General features: G+C 37.4%; 2 protein-coding genes across 2 annotated transcripts; one reads left to right on the forward strand and one right to left on the reverse strand.

Annotated features, from left to right (window-relative positions):
* The first annotated feature begins 2085 nt into the window (after positions 1-2085).
* LOC134651088 (ankyrin repeat domain-containing protein 27-like) lies at positions 2086-5247 on the forward strand. Its single transcript, XM_063506080.1, has 2 exons — positions 2086-2301; positions 2448-5247. Exon 2 carries the CDS (start codon positions 2456-2458, stop codon positions 5234-5236), a length of 2781 nt encoding a protein of 926 aa, XP_063362150.1. The 5' UTR covers positions 2086-2301; positions 2448-2455; the 3' UTR covers positions 5237-5247.
* Positions 5248-9098: 3851 nt separating this feature from the next.
* LOC134651089 (serine/threonine-protein kinase/endoribonuclease IRE1) lies at positions 9099-25859 on the reverse strand. The gene is made up of 14 exons (XM_063506081.1): positions 25634-25859; positions 25385-25502; positions 22014-22265; positions 21458-21652; positions 19437-19677; positions 18309-18876; positions 16156-16337; positions 14270-14419; positions 13684-13820; positions 12816-13006; positions 11711-11844; positions 11261-11408; positions 10302-10490; positions 9099-9573 (listed from the first exon to the last, which is right to left on the reverse strand). Exons 1-14 carry the CDS (start codon positions 25709-25711, stop codon positions 9133-9135), a joined length of 3024 nt encoding a protein of 1007 aa, XP_063362151.1. The 5' UTR covers positions 25712-25859; the 3' UTR covers positions 9099-9132.
* Between the last annotated feature and the right edge of the window lie 73 nt (positions 25860-25932).

A 25932-nucleotide genomic window follows, 5' to 3' on the forward strand; every position in this document is an offset into this window, starting at 1 on the left:
TTAATAATATTTTACATGGGCCTCGATCAACTTCTAAAGGCACTATGCAAGGTGCCACACTTTCACCATTATTGTACAATTTGTACACATGTGAAATTTGTAAATATGTTGATACTAGTAATGTAAGTATTCTCCAATTCGCAGATGACATTGTTTTGTACAGTAGTAACCATAATTTGCAGATTGCCATAAATAACATAAATAGAGCTTTAGATCAATTAGGTGTGTATTATAACAATAGATTAAATTTAAATATAAATGCCACAAAAAGCAGCTTAATGATTTTTGGTGATGATGATCCAACTTGCAATATTATGTACAGTGGGGAGTCCATTGATAGAGTAAGATCCAAAAAATTCTTGGGTGTCATCATTGATCAAAAGCTGACCTTTGAAGAACATGTGAAATATATTTCTAAAAACAGTTTAAAAGGTATAAATGTGTTAAGATGTTTAGCTGGTGTCTCTTGGGGTGCTGATCCCAAGATTCTATCTGTTTTATATAAAGCTATAGTTAGGAGTCATTTTGATTATAGTGCTATGGCATATTTAAATAGTCCACATGCAAAAAAATTGGATATTCTGCAGAACAGGGCTCTGAGAATTATATCTGGAGCAATGTGCTCAACTCCAATAAGGGCCATGGAAGTTGAGACACATATAATGCCACTTATCTTAAGACGCCTAATGCTTGCTGAAAGATATTGCCTCAAGTTATTATATTCTAATAACACAAAATTAATAAACAAGATTTTACCTCATAGAGTTAATGTGTCTGGTTCCTTGGCAACTGGAGAGGGTCTTCTTCTTGGCAACTCTCCAATGTTGTTTCACATTTTTCTGGAAATTGAAAATAACTGTAGTAAAATTAAAAAGCAACATCCTTGGCCATGTTATTCCTCACACTACAGAAGCATTATGCAACCAATTAAAATACTAGACTCTGTTAAAAGTAATGAAGACATGTTACAATTCCTTTCGGATAATAATTACTACACTATTTATACTGATGGAAGCAAAGGTGTGGATCATGTGCGTAGTGCAATTTATGATCCTCAATGTAAATTTTCTCAGAGCTTTCTTCTGCAGAAAGTATGTACCATATTTACTGCAGAGGCATATGCAGTCTATCAGGCCCTTCTGCGAATTGGTAATGTAGATAATTGTAAATATTTTCTAATAATAAGTGATTCTTTAAGTTTGCTTCAAGGGTTGGAACATTTGAAAATTCGTTTTAAAACTAATTTTATTTTATATGCAATTAAAGAATTGTTATTTAAGTGTCATCTTAAAGGAGTAGAAGTTTCATTTATGTGGGTTCCTTCTCACAAAGGAATCACTGGCAATGAAACAGCAGACAATGTTGCCTTCAAAGGCATAAATGCACTTGACGTTAGCGAGGCAATGTATATTCCCATGTCCGATTACTTGTCTTGTATAAATCTATCTGTAAATATGTTATGGGAACAAATGTGGAGTAAAGATCAAGACCAAGGAAAAGGAAGATGGTACGGAAGCATTCAGGAAAATCTGCCTACAAGACCATGGTATAATAACCTGCAAAAAGCCAGTCGAGATTTTATCACTACTATAAACCGGTTGCGCTACGGACACAATGCTGCACCATCACACCTTGCCAGACTTGGATTGATACAAAACAATATCTGTACTTTCTGTGAAGCTGAAGAAGGAACCGTTAACCACCTTATATTTAAGTGTCAGAAATTTCTTATTGACAGATTAGTGCTTGCCAGTGAACTAAATGAAGTGTTTAAAAATAATAGTGATTTTTCCTCCCGCCCGCCGCCGCTTAATAATCTACTAAAAGACAGTCAAACATATCAACCAATATACAAATACATTAAAAACACAGTGTTAAAACTTTAATAGTAGTGCAGTGTAATTAAAATAAAGACTTGGCTTAAAGGTCTCGTAACCAGGCCATAAAATCCAAAAAAAAAAAAAAAAAAAAATCACCATCAGACCTGAACTGTCAATGTCATTCAAAGATTAGCTTTGATTGAATGTGCACTGTGCAGGGTTTGACTTTGGAATACATTAGATTAATCATTAATGCACATATAATGATAATTTAATTTACATTAAACATTGATTAAGACAATTGAAGTTCATTTGTCAAGTGATCTAATAACAGAAAGGTGCTCCCAGCGGCTTCAGTCACTCTGCAACCGGTAAATAGGAGGCCATACAATGCTGTACCCATTTTCATAGAAGAGAGACCAAGCAACATTTGAAAATTAAAAGAAGTGATCGAGTATAAACTAGAAGAACTTTAATGAAGGTTGGTATACTAGTTTTAGGGCCACGGAGAGCATTATGGTAATTAGATACTCATTAGTAAGGTTGCCATTGAACGTAATAATCATAAATTATTCATTAACCGCAAGATTGCAGCACGTAACTAACATTCCACTATCCGGTTTCCAGATCTCAAAATGGACGGCACATACGACGAAATCATCTCCGATAATCCATTCTTTGTTGAACTGAAAAACGAATACGCAAACTTGTTTCAGCACTGTATAACACAGTCATGGATTATTTGCGTGCCTAGAATAGGAAGTTTGAACACTCGGGTCTTCACAGTGGAAGACTTCTGTGCCCATATTTTGGTTCCAAGCGAAGAACTTCCAGAGACACACTATAGCACTCTGAAAGAGAAACAAGTGACTGTCACCAACAAGGTCATCACCCTAGAAGTGACTAAAGCTCTTCCTTTACAGAGCCACATATTGTTTGAAGAAACGTTTTACACAGAAGACTTCTTTAAATACAAGGTTTGGTGTATAGAAAGCCCACTAGAACCAACTACAGCAAGTGATGACAATGCAATTGCTAAGGAATATTTAACATCAATAAATAACTGCATTGATTTACTGTGGACTCAAGCCGCAGGTCGGCAAGTGTTAGACCAAATAGAACAGAATGTACAGCAATTCATAAAGAAACATCCAACTTTGCCTGTAGCTATTGCACCTCTTCGAGATTTGGTGAGTGAGCTATACACCCAGTGCCTTCAAACAGTACTACAAAATCGTAGGATTAGAGAGAAATCTAAATCATGTAAGCAGATACTAGAAAATGTCAAACTCGCTGTTGAATGCTACATGCAACATTTGTTATTCAACCATTTGTTCAAACCTATTTGTACATGTTGTGCTTATGAGGACTCACATCTAAACAAGAAAATAAGAAATATGAGTGACATACAACTGAGGGATTTAGACATCAATAAAGACTTGTACCCTGCCGTACCAAAAGCAAAGCAGATTCTTTCAAAAATTGACTCTTATAATACTGTGTTGGAAAAGATTTTGTGTGTTAAACAGGCTCTCAATGCAATCAACAAGAAAGATAGTAGTAACAATGTTGTACTTCTAACTGCAGATGACATGTTACCTGTTTTTGTATTTCTCGTTATAAAATCAGGTTTGCCAAACTGGTATAGTCAGCTGATGTACATGAAAGAGTTCCGGTTTAGCGGCATTGGCAAAGGGGACGGTGATGAGGGTGCCTTCCTTATAACCACTTTAGAAGCTGTTATAGAACACATTCAGTCAGGAGCCTTAGGAGGCCCACCAGACCCTGAAGCCTATTACTATGAAAGCAATCTTACAGAGGATAACCTTAAGGATGGGAAACCTAGAAGAGGAAGCTTAACAGAATCAATTTCAACATCAGATACTACTGGTGGGGATGAAACATTAGAATACATATTTGAACTCATCAAAATAAATCATGCAGATCAAATAAGAGTCATATTGGAAAGGAATGAGAAAAATCTACAAAAGCTGCACAGGAATGAAAACAGTGTTTTCAACAAAATGTTAGAGACTGACTTTAGCAGTGAGGAGGATAGTGATGCTGATAATGAAGTTGATGAAACACAAGTTTACCAAAAACTTTGTCACCCATTATGCAGTTGTAAGAAATGTTGCCACAAATTATCTAAAAGGTTGTTGAAATCTTCACCTACTGTTACATCTAGAGATAGCCATGGCCTGACCCCTTTACATGTAGCCTGCATTCATGGAAAGGCAGCAGTGGTTGAGCTATTAATTGAAATGAATGCAGAGGTTAATGCTACAGATCTCAATGAATGCACGCCACTTCACTATGCTGCATCTAGAGGGCACCAGAATGCTTTGCTGTTGCTAGTTCATTCAGGTGCCAATGTGAATCAAGCTAACATAGACAAAAATACGCCACTGCATTTGGCTGTTAACAATGGCCACATAAACTGTGTGAAAGCTTTAATATACTTTTCTGAGCACAGCAGGAAGAAGATTAACGTAAACTGTGCTAGTCAAAATGGCAACACACCTTTGCATCTTGCGTCAAAGTGGGGTTACGAAGGCATAGCTAAGCTTCTCATAGAAAATGGTGCAGAGCCATCCTTGCAGAATCGCTTTAACAAAACAGCCTTTGATTATGCACATAACCTGAGGATACTTAAAGTTTTAAAAACTTGTACTCCTAGCTTGTATGAATACATACACATAAGCAGCCCCAACATAAAACCACTGGAATGTAAACCTGACCATGAGATAAATAAGAAATTAACTACTGTGAATAATAATCAATCTGATCATGCATCAAAGACGGTTCAAAATCTTAAAACACTTGAGAAAATATCAAAAGCCATTTCATATGCTGATGTAAAGCTGGCTTGTTTCTACATGAATATTAACTATGAGGATTATACAGACAACAATAGTAATGTTGCTATCAGTATCACCAATGCAGCATTTTGCCATCCGCTATGCGAGTGTGAAAACTGTAAAACTAAGACTTCACCAGCAAAATCCTTGTATGACGTAAATTTTGCAGACTCAAATGGATTTACTGCGCTCCATCATGCTGCTCGCTGTGGATTAGACGAACTTTGCGACATATTGATCCTAAACAATGCCAATGTAAACTGTGCCAATAAGAAAGGTCAGACGCCTCTGCACTTAGCAGCTTTAAACAATAAGATCATAGTGATCCGTACACTCCTCAATAACGGCGCGAACGTGAATGCCACCGACTGGACTGGCAACACTCCGTTGCATGACGCTAGCCACCAGGGGAACATTGGTGCTGTCAAAGTTCTCATCAGCTTTAATCCTGATGTATCAATATGCAACCGTTCTGAGAAAACTGCCTTGGACACTGCCAAAGAGAAAGTCTATCTTACTATTATTGATTTGATTGAGAAGTATGCTAAAACTTAAGACTTGAATAACTCTTAGTAATGAGGGTGAAATATGTAGACGTAATTAACTATCAACTTTTTAGGATGTAGAATATGTTAAATGACATGACATTGTATGAAAGAACATGAAAATATCAATTTAAAATCATTGTTGGCTTGTCCTTGTTTTATTATTATGTATTTGCTTTATGAATTATGATTTTATTTGTAATCGAAACATTTACCCTGCATTGCTTGCACAAATGGGTTTTTTGTGCCATACCGCCAGCAGTTTTTCGCCATTTTATTGTTTAAGACTGATTTTACTTATTACTACTTACTAAGTTTAAAAAAGTGTTTGTCTCTATACAATGACGAATTTTTCTACTTGATGACTGACAATAATCTAGGTCGTGTTTTTAGGATAGATGTAATTTAGAAATAAGACAAATGGGCTTAAAAAAATCTTGTTAGTTATATTTAATTTTAAACTTCATGTTATAAACATACAAACATTGAGCTTATTTATATACATTTTCACACTCATGTGTTAAATTTACATTCGTTCGCTGCCACTTATAAAACCAATGTAAGTTAAAAAAATCTCATGAATGATTGAACTGGATGTAGCATATAACAAATAATTAATTTACCTAGGCCTACCATATATGCACTGAATTAAGGAGTCATTGTCTTGTGGCTGATGTTAATAAGTTAAAAACAACTTTTTAAAGTAGTTTCACTACTATAGGGTTCATGATGTTAGCCGCGATAGCTAGACGCCAGAGCGCCTACCTCGAACCACGTTCGACGTGTTGCCTCTCTGTCGCACTTGTAATTTCGTACGTAAATGTGACAGGGAGGTAACACGTCGAACGTGGTTCGCGGTAGGCCCTCAGTTCGAATGCGGCCTTCACCACATTTTCATGTCTCAACATGGTCTCAACTTATTAACATCATTCACCGAAAATAAATATTTTTGTCTATATTTAAAAAAAAAATTATGCATTATTTGATTTGTTATTATAATACAGGAACATTATTCACTATGTTAAACTAAATAAAAACATTTTTTATACATTATTTATATCGAGCCTTACTGATTTCCATACCTACCGTAATAAATGTACCTATATAGCACCTCGGCCGGTATGTACATACTTTAAGTAAAAAAACTAGATTGTACATCCTTATGTATTAAAATAGGTGTGATTTCACCTATTTACACCCAAATATTTAACAATTAACCAAATATTACGTTAAAGCCTGACCAGTATTATATAATCATTGTCAAGAGGGCGCTGTTATTCCCATGGGTGACAGTTCAGTATAGTATGAAAAAATTAGTTCCATTTAAATTCCGCAACATGGCACCGGATCATATATTCCTGGTCAGTCTTTACCTTCGATTTGAACAATAAGGTTCACCTTGTACTAATACTAAATTTAGTTTTTCGATTTCGTTTTAAAGGATTAGTGCAAAGTTCACAAATAGTCAAGCTATAAACAATAATCTTCAACATATTCCCATAAACATTCACACACACTCACACATCATGACTTGCATATAACCTATAAATAAAACAAATTAAAAAATACATATTAGGAATGTTTGTCAAAAGACAGGAAAATGTGTAGATAATTTCATTAACTTAAGCAATAATAGTAATAACAAAGAATTTGACTGGACACGTTTCATGAAAACTTGCAAACTGTAATAAAAGTCGTATTTCCAATAAATTTTAAGAGGTTTCCGCTGAGGTATATGCATGGTATATTACAAGTAACCAGGGGCCCGTTTCTCAAAAGCTTGTTACTTGTAATACAAGCGGATGTCACTTTACGACAGCTTAAATTGCTAGAAAGGGACTTCCACTTGTATTACAAGTTACAAGCTTTTGAGAAACGGGCACCAGCTGTCATAAAATGGGCCTCGTACCGTACAATAATTAAAATTATACAATTGGGCAATCATTCCAGTTCAATAAAACTCAAAAGGTAGATAGACTGTCTAAGAGACGCATAATCAAGCCAGTCCAGTAATCCAGTCAAGTCTATGAAAAATAATTTAATTTAGAAAACATAATATTCATAAAGTATGTTTCTATCCCAGATACTAAAATGACTATTCTATTAATTATTATTTCAAAGGAGATCTAATAATATTTTTACACTCAAATAATATCTACTTACTGCAACAGACACTAAACAAATATCCAGACATACGAGGGGTATTCAAAATATTCTCGGTATGAGAATGAAAACAAACAAGTACGAAAAGTTTGATATTTTTATTTTTCAATATACTCCCCCCCTATGTTCATACACTTAAAAGATCGATCAATTATTTTTTTTAATCCCTCGTAAAAATATTTTTTATCTTTCGTGTAAAAATGCTCCTCCACTGCCGCCTTCAATGCTTCATCGTCAGAAAATTTATTTCCACGCAGATCCTTTTTAAGATTGGGGAGCAAAAAGAAGTCGCTGGGGGCTAAGTCCGGACTATACGGTGGGTGAGTAACAGTTTTAAACCCACGTTCAACAATAGCTGCCTTGGCAATATGAGCAGTATGGACGGGGGCGTTGTCATGCAGAAGCAGAATACCTTTGGTTAACTTTCCTCGCCTCTTTTCTTTAATTACATCCTTTAATTGACGTAGAATGTTAGCGTAGTACTGTCCTGTGATATTTACACCTTTTTCTTTATAATCGATTAGTAATACTCCTTCACAATCCCAAAATATCGTGGCCATGACCTTGCCAGCTGAAGGGATGACCTTCAACTTCTTGGGATGAGCTGAACCCTTAATGTGCCACTGCATGGACTCTTGTTTACTCTCTGGGTCATAATGATGAACCCAGGTTTCATCTCCAGTAACTATTCTTTGCAGCACCTCATCAGGATTTTCACCGCACAGGTCAATAAAATCGGAACAACAAGCTACACGCATGTCTTTTTGAAGCCGAGTCAGCATTCGCGGAACCCATCTTGCACTTACTTTTAACATATTAAGATGGTCATGTATAATATCATGTACGGTACCAATAGAGAGATTGGTTACTTGTGCTATAGATTTTACCTTCACTCGACCATCTTCCAATATAAGTTTTTCCACTTTATCAATATTTTCTTGTGAAGTAGCTACTACAGGCCGGCCAGGTCTAGGGTCATCTTCAATACTCTCCCTTCCGCGTTTAAACTCGCTTGACCACTTTTGAATGGTAGATAAAGAAGGAGCAGACTCACGGTAAACACAATCCATTTCCTCTTTTATGGTTTTTTGATTTTTACCCTGTTTTGTCAAGAATTTTATCACGCATCGATGTTCTAATTTAGTTAACATTGTCAATTCGCACAGGATGTTCATGTTTGTTCAGCAATTGCAGAAAAACAAAAGACTATCTCGGTTCGAATTATACTTTTTTTTAATGTCAATGAATAAACCTTAGCGGCCAGTAACGAAAGAAATTTTAGAAGAGGTCGTAAGATATCAATACCGAGAATATTTTGAACGCCCCTCGTATTTTCCGGTACCATAGGTAGAAGCTTAACTATACTGAAGACCAAAGAGTATTAAATCACTACGTTTTACTGAAGACATGCTAAAAGTTATGGAATGTCATGTCATTATAATATCTAGGTTATAAACAGACTAATAGTGTTGCCATAACCGGATTCTAGTACTGTTACAGACAGCTTCTGACCAAAAGCAATACCTTTAGTACTTTAGTGTCTATTCCCATTTTGGTCCCTAATACTCGTATCATCCATTTTCAATCCTCTGTCACTGAATAAAATCTAAAAACCTTAAATTAAGTCACAGGAGATCTTACCACACTATTTATAATTTCTTACTTACAATATATTAAAATCCTCTTCATAAATAAATCAATCACATTAGTAGTTTATTTGTGCTAAATATATATAAATAAGTATTACTGGGGCGGCAAGCTCCATACGGGCATTTCCTCTCTCTTCTTTTCTTTTTTCTTGTAATGCCTGTCTCTTAACCGGACATCGTCCTGTTTCCTATAATCACTGCTCCTCCAGTCGACTATTTTTCTCGGGGAACCTTCTTTCCTGTCTTTGCTTTCGTCAAAGTACACTTTGCTTTTAACGAACAGTTCATTAGTTTCTGGGTCACAGAGGGCGGGGGGGAGGTCGTGTTCGTCCAGTTCGGCCACGTCCGTTCTGCTAAAGGTGTAGGAATGGGGGTAGTAGTCCTGGAGGATGTCCTCCTGCCGGAACCGCTGCATCTGGATCCAGACGTGGGGCAGGAGCAGCGGGAACCTCTGGAGCCAGTACGTGACGAAGCCGTCCGGCAATTTGCCAAGGCTTTCTCTTATTTCGGGCTCTAGCTCTCGGTAATGGTGTTTCTGGAAAAGAAAGATTATAGTATTTTATGCAACCGTTGTTTAAGAGGGGTCAAAAAAGGCGAGTGGCGTGAGTAACAATTTGAGGCGAAGCCGAAAATTGTTAATAAAGACGCCACGAGTATTTTTTGACTCGGTTAAACAACGTTGCATACAATACTTTTTCTATGACCAAGCACTTACTTTGAAATAAAATTGTAGAAACAAATATTTTTAATTTAAGAAGTAGCAAAAATGGAGGGTACGGGCGGGAAAAGAATGAATGAATGAATGAAAAAAAAACATGTCTAAGGTTCACTTATTTGTCAGAGCTGACATTTAAAATAAGGTTGGCAACACTGTATTTCATTTAATATTTTTTAAGTGGTCATTACACGAAGTATTGTAAAATCGCTAAAAAGATACTGCGTGTATGCACAAATTCTTTTTTGGGGAATAGACTAAAGAGTTGTCTTGACAACTATAAGGTAGGGTTTTAAAAGTGTGTGCGCGACCCTTTAAATGACAAATAAAAGTACGGGAGTAGAAAAAATATAATTAAGGTTTGGAGTCTGTTAGGTCGGGGACTTATTTAGTTGATATATACACAGGTTTTTAGCCATAAATACACCGCCGGGCCGATATACTTATTTGGCCACTTCGGCCGTCACTATATATTCGATGCCGACTGGACGGGATTTAATCGTAGATGACGAGTCGTTCCTCATGCCCGGGGCAGGGTGTACCGGTACCTTGTTCCGTATGGCGCGCAGCAGATGCGCGACGCGGTCGCCGCGGTAGGTGCGGCGCGCGCGCAGGTCGGCGGCCACGCGGCCGCACACGCGCGCGCGCCAGTCCCCGCGCACCACGCGCCCCGCGCCCAACTCCAGCGGGTGCGCCGGCGCCGATGGACCGAGGCTCTCCACGTGGTCACTCACGTCCTGACATCATTGTTATTGTTATAGTTTGTAGCTTTCTAATAGACCCCGAAGGCTAATCCTATTGTCTATTGTTCAGTAAAACCGCACGTGCTACTTACCTGCAAAAAAGGGTCTAATTATTCTATTTGGCACCTGAGCGCGGGCTAGTCCAACGCTCAAAAAACCAGTGTAGGTGCGCTCTCCGATAACGCGCCTTTGTTACGCATCTCGATGACACATTTTAGACTGGTTCTGTAGCGTTCGACTCACCGGCACTCAGTAACCGAAGTACCGATTTTTTATGCAGGTGGTTGTGGCACGTGGCACGAGCGGTTTTTCTTAACAATAGACAATAGGATTAGCCTTCGGGGTCTATTAGAAAGCTACAAACTATACACGTTAACCTTTATACGAGCTGACGGTTTAAAAATAATGTACGTAGGATCGGTTGCACCAAACCGTCTGTCCCCATGAAAATATTCGCTAAATTTTATTGTATGGTAGTTTCGTAGCCTCTGCCGAGTTATGTTGATCAATTTGACGATTGGGGTTGGTGCAACTGGCCGATACTTACTGAAATTAGAACACATAATTGAATTATGATCGTCAACTTGCTTCTGCTAGATAAAAGTTATTACGAGTGCAAATACGTATTTCGAAAGTTTTTTTTTACATAAGTAGCGATAAACAAAATTTTAAGGCTTCCCAAGCTTAGGCTCCCTTATTCGAATATCAAACGTCTAAATTAAAGCCTTAAATGAAGCCTCATATCGAAATAAAACAACAGATACCTGTAAGAAGTTAAGTATAGACTGTTTCCCCCAGAACATCGGGTACTTGAGCACGGACTCGCACGGCGGGCGAGCGTGCGGCCGCGCGGAGATCATCGCGCGAATCAGGATTTTAGTGACCAACACCTCTTCATTCGGCAACACTTTACTGTAAAAATATATATAAATTACCAATTTTGCTAATTATAGAGCAGATGTGGTCGACTCTTTCCTACGAAATTACATACTAAACTCGCAAAATCGATCAAAGCTTCGTCACCAGCGAATCAATATTTTCTTTTCACTCGTCATTGATTCGTTCGTTCGATGGGATACGATAACTACAATAAATAGTTGATCCACACAATTTCACTTGCACATAATATGCTAAAAGTAACACTCTAAATGGACTCTATGTGTTTGCAATAAGGTTAACGAATGGAAACATTGCGGAGAATGGCAAGTACTTACTCTAGCTGTTCCAAATTATAATCTCCAGTGAGTATATTGGCCTGTCGCCTCAGCACGTCGCCGAAAGGATGCTGTCCCTGGGACAACACGTAGTAAAACACGCAGCCCAGAGAGAAAATGTCGACCGACGTTGTCTGCAAAAAAGTCAGATTTAAACGAATAATTCCTAAGTGGGAAGAAAACAATTCTAGCAGTATCTAGTAGTCAACTTTGGTCAAATTCAACTTAGCAATTTGTCAGACAGTCAACTTAATATATCTCTCTCTCATCTCAGTTTTACGGTTCGCACGGGCATCCCCTTTTGTTAGATCGTAATAACTATTTCTGTTAATATCCAGCCAGTACCACTGGGGCTAATGCAGTGTATTATCCGGCCTAAGGAACTCTCCGCGCGAGCTCGGATTTATGACTACGAATCTCGTCCCGCCGGCGGTACAAAAGCCAGCCAGTTGGTTGCCACACGCGATAACGCATGCACGTCACCGCGCGCTCCGCGCGTATTTTTACGACAGCTATAAGCTATACGTAGGTACTATTTAATCAAAATTAAAGTTGTAGGAATTTTAGGTAATATTTTTACGAGACATTGATAGTTCGATATCTAACTAAGACACCAAAATATTTGAAATAAGCGTAGGCAACCCTAGAGTTGTGTCGCCGCGCGCGGTGCGGGGAGCGGCGCGTTGAAGGTCACTCCATTGTATTTTTGTGTAGGTATCAAAACGGTAGGTATAGCTGGTCAACCAAATCTTGTCAGTAAAAAAAGGCGCGAAATTCAAATTTTCTATGGGACGATATCCCATCGCGCCTACATTTTTCAAATTTGCCGCCTGTTTCTACTGTCAAGATCTGGTTGACCAAGTATATATGCGTTTTCTTCGAGAGATAAGTATCTGTTCGTAGGAACTATTATATAATCTGTGGTATTAACCTGTCGAATCCCACGATATGACGTCACCCATAAGCGTTCTGGCTCATATATAAGCCACTGGGAGCTGACAGAAATCTGTCAGCTCCCACGGCTCATATATGAGCCAGAACGCTTATGGTGACGTCATATCGTGGGATTCGACAGGTTAAGTGTGACAGGTGTATATGATATTACCGTTCGTTCGCCGTTGATCATCTCTGGCGCTATCCAACCGTCAGTGCCGGTGACGCCGGAGCGGCGCGAGAAGCTGGCGCGCCCAATGTTCAGCTTCTTCGAGAGGCCGAAATCGGAGATCATGGCGCGCACCTCGCCGGCGCCGGTCGGCATCGAGAGGAGCACGTTGTGCGGCTTTATGTCCCTGTGGACTGGAAGAAAGCGTTGAACGACCTTATATGTGACGTTATCTATGAAAAGGGACCTTATTGTCGACGGCGCTTACGCCATTATCAACGATGCTCTGATATAAATACAATGCCGCGCGACGCTGAGCGGCGTAAGCGCCATCGACAATAAGGTCCCTTTTCATAGATAATGCCCCATATAAACATTACAGAATAATCTTACACAAGGCACAAATGAAAATTACAATGCATGAAAGCGTTATACGACAAAATAGACTAGATAGTGACTTTTATCTCTGTGTACTGATTTTCTTTTCCGCACCAATTGTAAGTTTCTGTTTGGCCCAATGGTTGACTGGTAGAGAATGCCTTATGGCATTAAGTCCGCCATTTGTACTTTCTTGTATTGTGCAATAAAGGTTAAATAAATAAATAATAAAATAAGTATATCACGCGCGAGATCGATCGAAAATTATCTTTTTCTAACTGAATAAATTAGTATAGGAGGAAGTGGGTAGCGGCATCTACTATATTAGCTTTGTGTGTGTGAAAACTATCAACTTATTGCTATTTATGACTTCCAAAATTAAAATGCGTTTATTATGCTTTAACCACTGGAGTTTCGCGGACTAGTTATCGCGCTACACACTTAATAAAACAAAGCATAATCGAAGACTTTTTAGAAAAAAGATAACACCAACCTATATCCATAGAGTGTAAATGCGCGAGCCCCATAGTGGCTTGCCGCAGAACTTCCACGGAGTCTATCCTGCAGTGATCTAACTTCCTCTCCACGTAATCTTGCAAAGTCGCCGAGCACAGCTCGAGCGCTATGTACCTGTAATCAAACGTGACTGTGAGATAATTGAAATGGTACAACAGCTTTTTAGGGTGACCTTCCATCGGATATGTGTACGGTAGCGGGGCAGTGCTCGAGGTATACCCAGCTAAAGGAATAATTGATATTCCAAGCCTCGCTTTTCTAATTTCTTCTTACAACTTTTTTACCGCATCTATTTTACACCCAATAGTAAACCTTATTTCAACACAATCACTGCCGTTTTAGTAGCGCCACGCTCGTATCCGATCCCAGCGTTTTCCCGCTTTCCGTTTTGTAGAGGAGATCGAGTACTAACAGAGACCCCGCCGAAAGGGTTCCCGGCACTGTGTTAATGCATGACGTTTCCATTTCAGACGGCAGCCTTCGTCGGCCATTTAATTGCTAACCTTACCCAAATTTTTGACTGCCACAGTACAACGTTTAGGTTCAAAATTGTAATGTCTCACCTGAACTGCTTGTCGCGCTCGGTGCAGTAGTACCGCACCACGTGCGCGTGCGCGTCCGACTCGCGCAGCAGCGCCACCTCGCGGTCGGCGAACGTGAAACACTCTGGCAGGAGACGCTTCACGGCTACCGCTCGCTTGTCAAAAGTTCCCCTAGAAATACATAAATTTAAGTATATTTTTAATCCTATCCGATCACCTTTTGAGAAAGCGCAAAAGGTTTGGGAAATATTAAAATATTACACTCTGCGTACTCGTGTCTGTGGAGTCCATCCAGATTCGTTTGGTGAACCGAGAGGTGAAACTAGGACTTGACAGAGCACCTAGCCCTACCTACCTAATTTATTAATACGATTTCAGAAGCTTGGCTGCAGGTCTCGGGCTTTTCGCCGTTCGTTCGTCGTTTGATCGTTCAACTGTTGGGAGCCTAGGTCTAAGGACTGTTATCGTAAATAGTGTAAATACCAGTTGTAATCTACGGTTAACATATCGTTTAAAATTTTAAAGCGGTCGGTAAACCCTCAAAGCGGTCACCCATCTGACCTAACCGCCATTGCTTAATACAGCGCAAAGAGCAACATTAAACATTGTTTCACACCGTCAAACACCGGTCTGGCCTAGTGGGTAGTAACCCTGCCTGTGGAGCCGGGGTCCTGGGTTCGAATTCCAGTAAGGGCATTTATTTGTGTGATGAGCACAGATATTTGTTCCCGAGTCATGGTTGTTTTCTATGTATTTAAGTATTTGCATATTATATCTATCGTTGTCTGAGTATCCACAACACAAGCCTTCTTGAGCTTACCGTGGGGCTTAGTCAATTTGCGTAAAAATGGCCATTAATATTTATTATTATTTGTTTATTTATTATTTAAAAATCACGTTGTTCACCACGCGGGAAACTCCGCGCTCATTATCTTTGTGACGCCGTAAGAAATGCCTGATTGATAATTGATTTTATGCCGATTTCCATTTCGTTCTATAGCTTGGAAGTATTGGAACAGTGTTTTGTTACTGTTTCCTTCTGCACTGATAATGTTTTATCAAAGATAGTCTAGCCGTAGCGGACGGATTAATCGCATTAACCTATTTTAATTACCAGCAAGTAATTAACTGGCATGGCATATTGATTTTGCATGTGGCTTATCAGATGTAATGCTAGTAGGTAGTCAGGAATTTGATAAACGTCAAAAAAATTATAACTAGGGCACAACCGTCATACCTTTCTTTAGACGGCATTAAGGCTTCAATTGATTTAAAGGTTAAAGCCTGTCAAAGAAAGAAAACGTTCAAAATTGGATAGGAAATACAATCCGGTTGCCCAATTTCTTGTCGGAATAAGTATATGACTGAAAATCGTACATAAAAGACCTTATGGGCAGAGATCGGACAAATTTGCGACATTGCTCGCAATAATGTGGACATGACTCCAAAATTGATTAAATAATTAATCATTTAATTAATTTCTTACCTGAGGTTTAATTTTGATTCCTAATCAATAAATAGCACTTAAATATATTTTTGATATAAAAAAATAAGTACCTACAGAAAATTTGGAAAACATACTGATTATTTTTTTAAATAATTTTACATTATAAGAACTCTTTGTGTTATTTATTATCAATAAATAGCACTTAAATATATTTTTGATATAAAAAAATAAGTACCTACAGAAAATTTGGAAATCATACTGATTATTTTTTTAAATAAATTTACATTATAAGAACTCTTTGTGTTATTTATTGATTAGGAATCAAAATTAAACCTCAGGTAAGAAATTAATTAAATGATTAATTATTTAATCAATTTTCGAGTCATGTCCACATTATTGCGAGCAATGTCGCAAATTTGTCCGATCTCTGCTTATGGGACATTAGAACTACAGAACTGACCTGTACACGAAGGTACCCTCGCAGCCCTTGCCCAGCACGTGGTCGGTGCGGAAGGTGATCCGGCCGATCTTGACCTCGCCGGCGCCCAGCTCCTCCAGCTGGCCCGTCACCTCGCCACTTGAGGATGTGGAGTAGTTGGAACCGCGAGAACCACCTTGGGACAGCTGTTGGAATTCGCGGGCCTGAGGACAAACAGGAATTTAGTCATTGCAAAGAGAATTTGAAATAGAGGCGGATTGTCACAGTAAAGTATGCAGCCACAGTAATCTTCTGTCGAAAGCTCGCAGTAAATGTACTACGGCTACATAATTTACCATGACAGTAACTCTCTATACGCTCTATTCTCTTTGGTCATTGGGGATCTTAGACTAGAGCTTGATCTAGTATAGCCAGAATGAAAGTTATCGCACTTGTTAAGTTCTCTTGAATTTGTTTGTCGACATTCTATTCCCAAAGAAGTAAATCCCTTTAGTATTTGAAAGAGTCTGATGATTATGACATGGTATAAAATAAAATTTAAAACTATCTCTGATCATAAAATTCAGGTAACCAATGTGCAATTACAAGATTTATTATTCCAAATATCACATTTCTAGGAGGCATAGTTATAATAATTTATTTTATTAGTGTTAAAAATAGACAATGTACCTATAGATAAACTGGTTACACGTTAACTCATTATAATAGTTATTTTTACGATTACTGTAGTAGTTAATATTACATCATGTAAAATAACCTGTGTAAAATAAACGCGAATAAATCCCCCTATTATTTATATCCTCGTCGAAATTACCCGCTAGTCTCAATCTCAACCTTGATATGCGCGCCGAATAGAGCGGGAATACTGGGGAATCAATTCATTTCGTCTATACGTTGGTATGTAACCAACAACAACGTTATATTTTTATTAATTCTTATGAACTCTAGATATGGTGTCATTCAATGGACTAGTTCGATAACTCGAGTTTTTCCTTTGAAAATACGTGTTATTTTAAAAGATAAGCATGCTACACTTTACGTTAAATTCGACTTTATTTCATAAAGCTGACAGTTAGATAAGCTAAATTGTTAACAAACTATTGATACTTATGTTATGAATATTATTACACAACAAAATTAAATATATAGGAAAAATATGTTCACAGTTAACACAGTGGGTCCACCAAAGCAAAATTATTAATAACGTGTGTGCAAACCAGTAAATTAAGTGACGCTTATTATTACGTAAAGGCGATAGCAGCCATCGATAATCGAAAAATAAACTTTATTCTTCAGTTGATAGAGCACGCAATCAAATGGCAAGCCAATAAATGTAGTATGAAGCGTATAACATATACGTATGCATTCCTGCTAGGTTTAAGGTTAGCTTCATACCTAACTGCGAATATACCTAGGTGATAATACAAACTTATCTTGTAATATAAATAGGAATTCCGGAATTCCCAACCGCTTGGCAACCAAAACATAAAACTCCTGATAACTTTTGGAGATACATATACCAAGAACTCGGATAATATGGATCGTTAACTTAAGAAACTTTGATATGTGCCTATCTACATGTCTACTGCCAAATAAAATGAAGTAAAATGTGGCTTTCCTTTTGCTTCATGTGATATAAGAACCATAAGGACCCTTCTGTGTTTGAAAGCCTCAAATATGTAATATGCAAATATAGAATATCTTTTTGAAGGGGAATTTATTGAAACTTTTTTTCGTTTGTCGATTTACTATAATGAGGTTATTTTCTTTCTAAACCAGCCGTGCATGGTTAGCGACTTATGAAATAAGTTTAAAAGATAGAAAAATGGTGTAAAATGTAAATAAAAAATGTAGCACGCGTGAATTTTAATCATTCCATCTGGGCAAACAATCGCACATAATGGCCAACTAACCGATTGGTAAACAAACATCTGTGGAGAATGCGTGTGAATGTCAACTCGTAACTTTCGTTTGAAATTCAATCGTAACTTCATCAGAATAGAGTTCATAATGCATTTTACTTTTTATCACAATCGTTCGAGATTTCTAAGAGACGTAGTGCGTACTTCATTTTTGTCAACATCCTAATGTTAAGTTTATCAGATGGCGATATTGGTAATACACCAATCATTTGCGAATATCAGATTTTTATCTACAAAGTAATCATAACATACCTGATACCGGAGATACCAAAACATGGTGATGACTAGTCCAACCAAGATGATAAGCGCCACTTTAAGCGCCTTGTTCTCTTGCTGGTGAAGCCATATAAAGCCTCGCTTGTACCACAAGTCAGGCCTAAAATTGAACGTAAACCCTTCGAATAAGTCTTCAGTTTGAACAGACACAGACACTTGCATAGAATTTTCATTTGTTTCATTTTCCACGTCATTTTCAGCGTCTGATATTTTGCCGTTTATCAACTTTATTGCATCATTGTCGTTTTTGAACAAAAAGTTTGTGTTTGGTAATGCGGGCGACCAGGCTGTTGTCAATTCTGGCACTTTATAGTGTCCAAGCAGTAAGTATGGCGCTGAAACGTGCACGTTAAAATCGTTTAATTTGTAATGTACATTTTTAACTGGCTCGTAATGTTTCTCTGTGTTTTTGTTATCCGTGGCCGTGGGTCCTTCGAGGAGCAATGGTTGCGTTTGTGCCGTAGATATAGTGATGGTGTTTTTGTCAACTAAAGACGACAAAGCGTATAGGCCGTGGTTGTGCTCGCCGACGTACAATGTTGGGCTGAAATAAAATAGGATTATACAATACACACAACAATACTTTCTAAAGGCCACCGTAAAAGCATATATAACAGAACACAGTTAAAAGGAAAAACTTTATTCGTTATCGGTAAGAGCAATTTCTAATTGTTCGTTTATGCTAATGCGACTCTATTTTAATGCCATGAGGGCTGAAAATACCAAGCTTTCGCTTTTTGCAACTGCACATTTATGTTATTTGCTGCGTATATATTATATTATTTTTAATAGTACTTAATTATGGTATTGTGGTCACGGTTCGCAGCACGCGTCATAATAACAATTGTACACAAAGAGATAATCATATTGATATAATAGTTATATTACCGTTGTTAACCTTTTCGACGCCGTGTCAAACACAAAAGCTGTCTCTCAGACGCCACGTCACCGTAGTGTCAAAACTGAAATTGAACTTTATGCATATGCACCTAGGTTTATGTTGCTCTGTGGCCTTATGACCGAGTAATACGTCTTTGGCGTTGGACCTGCGGTGCGTATATATCGGTCATTGGCGTCCAAAAGGTTAAACGGTGAAGTACTTACTACAATTCAATATTAGAATTCTTTATCCCCTGTCCATTGCTAAGAGTTGTGGCATCCTCCATGATATGGTCAAGCGTGTCATCGCCAATCGAGTTGAAAGGCACGGAGATGAGTCCTTCTCTGTCTAGCAGGTACGCGGCGACCACGGGCGTCTCGAAGTGGTGCGACCACACCAGGTCACCGGTTTTGCGGTCGAAGGACATCACGCGACCGTTGGATGTCGACGTGAAGTGGATTATTCCTAAAATTGATTATAAATGACTACTTAATGAAATGTTATTCTGAATTACTTTTTACGTAGTACTTATCGGCTTTCATGCATCCATGTGATACGTGTAGCATAGGTTTTTATAAAAAAGGCAAGCTTCTATATTTATTGTACTTTTTTCTAACAATATTACCTAGTTTCTATGGCCAACTCCCAGTTCAAGATTAAAACAGCTTAGTGACACTATAATATCGATTGTCGTCTCATACGTCGATATACTATGTAATATAACTTGTCGGACGACATTATGAATACCTACACATAATTTCAGCTACATGAAATACTCGGTAATTTCATTTACCTACAATAAAAATAACTTCAATAAATAACAAGTTGTAACAAATGGATTAGAAAAGGCCTACGCGATAAAGAACCGAACATCGTGTGAATATCGTGATGCGGGCTAACTAGGTTCATTGAACGCGTATTAATCTGGCTGGTAAATATTTGCACTCAGGTATGGTGTAACAAACTTTTTCCTTGCCTGATCTATATCTGAATACAAAGATGTAGTGGATGTGGTGCTACAGCTGCCTTCATTTCCATCACAATTGGCGTCCTATGCATCTTTAGTTGACTTTTTCTGAAGTGTTTGCTAATTTTCCACGCGATGGATGATATAAGCTCAAAGACACTTTCGTCACAAAGCAGTAGCTTGAAGATTTTTGCGCTGGCGTTGTTTATATGTGTATCTAAACAATCCTGCGCAACCGGATCACCATAGTTTAACTTGAAACATTATATGCGAACATATTTATGTGTCTAATTAATTAGGATGGTGGATCTTAATACCTATGTACCTACCTACTCAAAAACCACCTAAAACCAAAGTCTTATTCGGATGGTAAATCAAGCATACATATCTTAAAAATAACTAAATCATTTTGCGAACAATAATCTGGTGAGCCACGTTAGAATTATAGCATATATCATGTATATCTCACTATTCACTCAAACGTAATTGTGAGTCTTGCACCATCGGCGTTGCTTTAGCTCATTCGCTTTTTAAACTGGATTTTCTATATTTACAACGAGACTGTATTTACTATTTAGTTTACTCATGTACCTTATAGTTCAAAGAACCTGAAGTATCACAGAGAAATATTTGCAGAAAGTTCTTTCTCCACAGCGGGCTACTGACAATATTAGGTATTCAGTATGTTTGAAAAAGCAGCGCAATCAATTTTAGAGTTCTATTCTAAAGAAGTCATTTTTACCGTTATACCGTTAGGTACGCGTGGCGGACGATTGATTGAATATACCTAAAGTTCAATCAAAAACGGAAGATTCCGATTGAATATAGCTAAATTTGAATAAAAATATAAGTAATTGACATTAACATACATCGTAGTTTTTACAGATGCAATGCACCTTACGCACACATTGTTTGTGTTAATTTCACGCTGCTTGTTTTGGAATATATAATGATTTATTTATTTATTGAATTAAAATGTTGAGCGTCGCAAGAAGGCGTCATGCGGTTATTTTTATTCTTTACCTAATGCTATAGTTACCTAAACCAGTTACTGAAAAACCATGCCCCTTGACAAACCAGTATCAAACAATTTCGGTACTTCTAATATGTTAGAAGTATCAAAACGGTAGGCCCTATCGTCATAAAATATGTCATAACTAGGCCGAAAACAAATCTGATATTAAACTGAGCGCGCGATGTTGGTCCCACGCGGTCCGGGTAACAAGTGTCCACTTCGTCGCTTTTCAACATCTTATCGTAGAAAACTAATTAACTCACCGTAATCATTAATCATCTCCTTGCCCATGGCGAGCGACGAGTAGTCGAAGAAGGTAACATTCCACTTCTGATCTTCATGCTTCGAATCATGCATCAGTATGTTATACTCTGTGCGCGCGACGTAGATACCCCGCTTTTTGTCCGGAAAACACGTGTCCGCTTCGTCGCTATTGAAAATCTTTGCCTTATCGAAACCTAAAAAATACGAAGTTTGTTACAACCGACTTTTCATTGTCAATCTCTCTCTCACTCTCATTTTCTAGCTATAGTTCCCACTGCCTGCAATATTAATTATAAACATGGTGCCCGTATCGTCCACGACAACAGATTATAGTAGTAGTCACAACTAGTAGGACCGGCAATAGGATCGCGGCAAAATAAGATGCTGCAGCACATGTACTTGTTGAAAGTTGAGAGGTTTTATCCACCTATGGACGTGTTATTGAGCTACGTAAAATAAGAAATTTCGGTGAGATAAGGAAAGAACTCCTCAGTAACTTTTTTAAAAATTTCCGATAATGACGACATTCCTGTGAATCCTGCCATTTAATTTTACCTGAAACATGTTCCCGTGAACCGGTCAATGGATCAAGAATGAACCACGTATCACTCTTCTTCCCCGTATAGAGGATGCCCTCTGTAGACCTGCAGGGGGCGTTGGCCACGAGCTCCGGTATCGTCAGGGGCAGTTTCTTGAGCATCTGCTGGTCGCCCCGCGGCCCGTACATGTACAGGAAGCCGTGGCGGGGATCCGGCAGGAACTGGGGCATGAGGCTGTCATGCTGGTTGGGGACTTTTACGACTGGTTCTGTAACAAGGAATAGCGATTAACTCTTTGACCGACGAAGACGGCCACAGACGCGCACGGTGTCAATTACTACTATAACTTGTACTATTATATGTATAGGTAATATAGCAAGTTCGCGCATTCCATTAAGGTTTACATGGCCCGTTTTAGAATAAGTATAGGTGTAAAAACTATATAAACGCAGGCAGCGTGAAATCGGTAACGTTTCTTTTATTCGAACTGTACCTATGTAAAAAAAGAACATATACTAACGGTATCGCTAACTGTTAGCTTACAGGTACCTACTACCAGTGAGAACTTTTTCTAAGAGCACCCTCTAAGAAAAACCTCGTCCATTATTAGATTGCGTCATGTGTTTTTCAGTAAGTGCTGTTTAATTCTGGCTATGCTTAAAACAGAAATGTACAGCTTGCATTTTAACTATCAATGTAAGAAAAGACTTAAGCGACACGACTGACGTCATATGTACTTATTTCACTTAGCACACATAGTACGTAACTACATTTGAACTCTCTTTCAATTATATTCCTTATTTCCATAAAATAAGGTACACAATTGAATGGGTTTTCGCGTGTAGATACGTACTACAGACATTGCTAAGGAGCTAAGAACAAAATTATGACAAAGAGGTACGTGACCCCGCTTACATAATCTTAGCTAGCAACATATTTAAATTATGAAATGCATCAAACATACCCAAAAATGTCGCGATAACTACAATGTCGTATATGACAGAGTAATTTATCGATCGACCAAATGGCCCCACGGAAAAAATGGTTACAAAAAACGTTATCTAAAATCAACATAAGTGAACATGCGGCATTGACTCATAATGATCCATATTTGATTACCAATAGTAGAAACTATAAAACAGACTGCCACATGCTCATATTATTAAAATGAGTTAAGATAACATTTTAATAGTAAAACAAATGCATTCAACAAGAGTTTGGGTAACTATAACCCAACTATGGATTTTAAATAAGTCACCTCCTTTTTGGAAGTCGCTTAAGATTGACACCTAGGTCCTAGGTATGTCACCCGTATCATAACTTCGTATAAGGAATATAGAAAGCAAAGATTTCAAAAGTAAGATTAACGCCAAGCGAACATGCGTAACAAATGTGCGTAAACGCCATTTGCGCACCAATTTTCTGGCCCACTTCGTAATGTTCAAAAAGTCCGTCTTTACGAAGTAATATATACCTAAGTCAATAATAGAAAGACGAATCAATTACACTTCATTCATCGAAATCGGCTTAGTAGTTTCGACTCTATATTGGGTTATACGATACAAGCAAACTACCTAACGTATTAAGATATGTAGGTATGTAGGTACCTATCTAGTTCTACCTACCTAGACTAGGTATTATAAATAAAAGCCTCTTTTTGACTTTAATGTATTAGTTGAGTAAAATTTTTGTGGTATAAAAATGGAAAATGTATAACATTTGGGGTCTAATAATGTTTGTAAACAGATTACCATCAAAGATATCAGAAGGTTTTTACTTCTTCTGGTTTTTGCTGTGTTAGTGATTAGTGATAACTTGTTATCTAATAGTAATTATAAATGACCTAAAATTATGTTATCTGTTTGTTGTTTATTCGTTTTATTACCATGTGTGGTATTACTTTATGATAAAATATGATTTTTATTGATTTCGGTAAAGATTAAGGAAACAATTAATGTACTATGTATAGTAAATTTGAGTTACCATTATTTTTGACTCTATTTGACATTTGTATTTTTTTCCTAACCACAATTGATCGTTAGGACATTCAATTGAGCGTCATGAAGGCTTGAACTCACTACCTACCTCAGCTATTTTTTTCGCTTTCAAGAGTTAACACCGGGTACACGGGAATCTCATAGTTATATTGTTAGAGGACTCAGACAGATGAAATTGCTATTTTATTCCAAGGTGTGAACACGTGCAAACAAACAATCAACAATACACAGTTTTGTAAGCACTACTCATTGCTCAATACATGCAATAGGGGACAAACAAGGAGGCAAGAGTTTTTTTTTAATCTGTATGAATTGTTGTTATCTAAGAATTAAAAACAAGCTTGCTTAACTTGTCTACAGGTTTATTTTCACATATTTAACATTGAAAATTATTAGAAAGTCAAGTGTTGGAATAAAATTCAAATAATAATACAACTAATTGTAAATCAGCAAACAGATACTAAAACATATTGTTGACCCAGGTGTGCTAAGCATGACAACAATGGAAGCTACTATTTTGTCTGATGTTTTTATAAATTTTTTAATCTTCTCTTCTGGAACTTACTACAAATTGTATCAGTTTCATTGATTACACAAGTACCATGATACTTTTTAATCAACTTAAAAACCATGATTGGATTATAGTAAATAAGTAGTAACAAATAGCTTTCATTCTAAAATAGCTCTTAATGCTATGACATAAGAGCACTGATTGCAACAATGTTCAAACAAATAAACTTCTATGTATTATACTCAAATTTCCTGCAATTGCTGAAAGATATAATTTAGTATTTGTGACTTATATATATTATATTGCTGTGAACATTTGACTAAAATTTATATGGTTATTATTTATTCACTAATTAATTAATCTTTAATCACACCCACAGTGGTAATGCAAAAATGAAATTTAATTAATTGAATAGACAGTTATAATTCCTTTACTATCAAATTAAAAAAAAACCCTTTGCAAAGATTTTAAACCTTTTTATGTCAATATTAATATACATAAATGCATTTTTGTCATTATTTCTTCAATTATTATATACTACCCACCTGCCCTGGCTTCGCACGGTTTAAAAAATTATACATAAACCTTCCTCTAGAATCATTCTATCTATTTAAAAAAAAACGCATCAAAATCCGTTGCGTAGTTTTAAAGATCTAAGCATACATAGGGACAGACAGACAGCAGAAAGCGACTTTGTTTTATACTATGTAGTGAAGTGATTTAGTGTTAGATAATGAATATTCTGTAGTTGGAATTTCATTAATGATTTTTTATAGCTCCTTGTCTTTGCTATGGTTCATAAAACATGATGAAATAAGAAAGCAATTCCGACTAAAGAAGTGTATAAATATTCTATACTGTGATTACTTTTAGCCATACCATCTTTGAGCTTCCAAATAATATTTCCAGAGTGGGGCTCCACGGCCACCATGCCGCCTCCTAACGTAGCGAACAACAGGGGCCGGTCATCCCGCGCTCGCGACAACTCAGTGCTCTCCTGCAAAACATACACTAATCACAATCGCCACACTATTATTCAGAATATAGCTATTTCAGAGGTATGTAATTACTAAATACTTCAAGTAGTGGCAAGTAATCAATGCGATGCACTTGGCAACTCTCACGAACCTTCGATTCCTTGTCCACTATAGATCCGAGGCCGTAAGACCCGAACACAAACAGTGTTATAAACAACAAGCTCTTCATCTTTTTCTATTTCAATACACCTTAGTAAACACAAATAGTAAAATCACATTATTTTAGACAAAAACAATGAAACAATGCTGATACAAAAGAAAATATTTGTCATGTACATGTTTTGGCCACAAGTTCGACGGATATTATGTACTTTTGACATTGACAGTATGACAGCAATCGTCGTGAAGTGAACGAATGAACCACAGACTAATAAGAGATACTACGTATCA

The sequence above is a fragment of the Cydia amplana genome, chromosome 9 (genome assembly GCF_948474715.1).
Source record: "Cydia amplana chromosome 9, ilCydAmpl1.1, whole genome shotgun sequence".
NCBI classification, from domain to species: Eukaryota; Metazoa; Arthropoda; class Insecta; order Lepidoptera; family Tortricidae; genus Cydia; species Cydia amplana.

Excerpts from the sequence above, each read along its gene's own strand:
- LOC134651089 (XM_063506081.1), bottom strand. The coding sequence starts at position 25,711 with ATGAAGAGCTTGTTGTTTATAACACTGTTTGTGTTCGGGTCTTACGGC. Across the intron at positions 25,503-25,633 it reads TAGTGGACAAGGAATCGAAG|GAGAGCACTGAGTTGTCGCG; the intron begins GTTCGTGAGAGT and ends TATGTTTTGCAG. Across the intron at positions 16,338-18,308 it reads TTTGGTATCTCCGGTATCAG|GCCCGCGAATTCCAACAGCT; the intron begins GTATGTTATGAT and ends GTTTGTCCTCAG.
- LOC134651088 (XM_063506080.1), top strand. The coding sequence starts at position 2,456 with ATGGACGGCACATACGACGAAATCATCTCCGATAATCCATTCTTTGTT.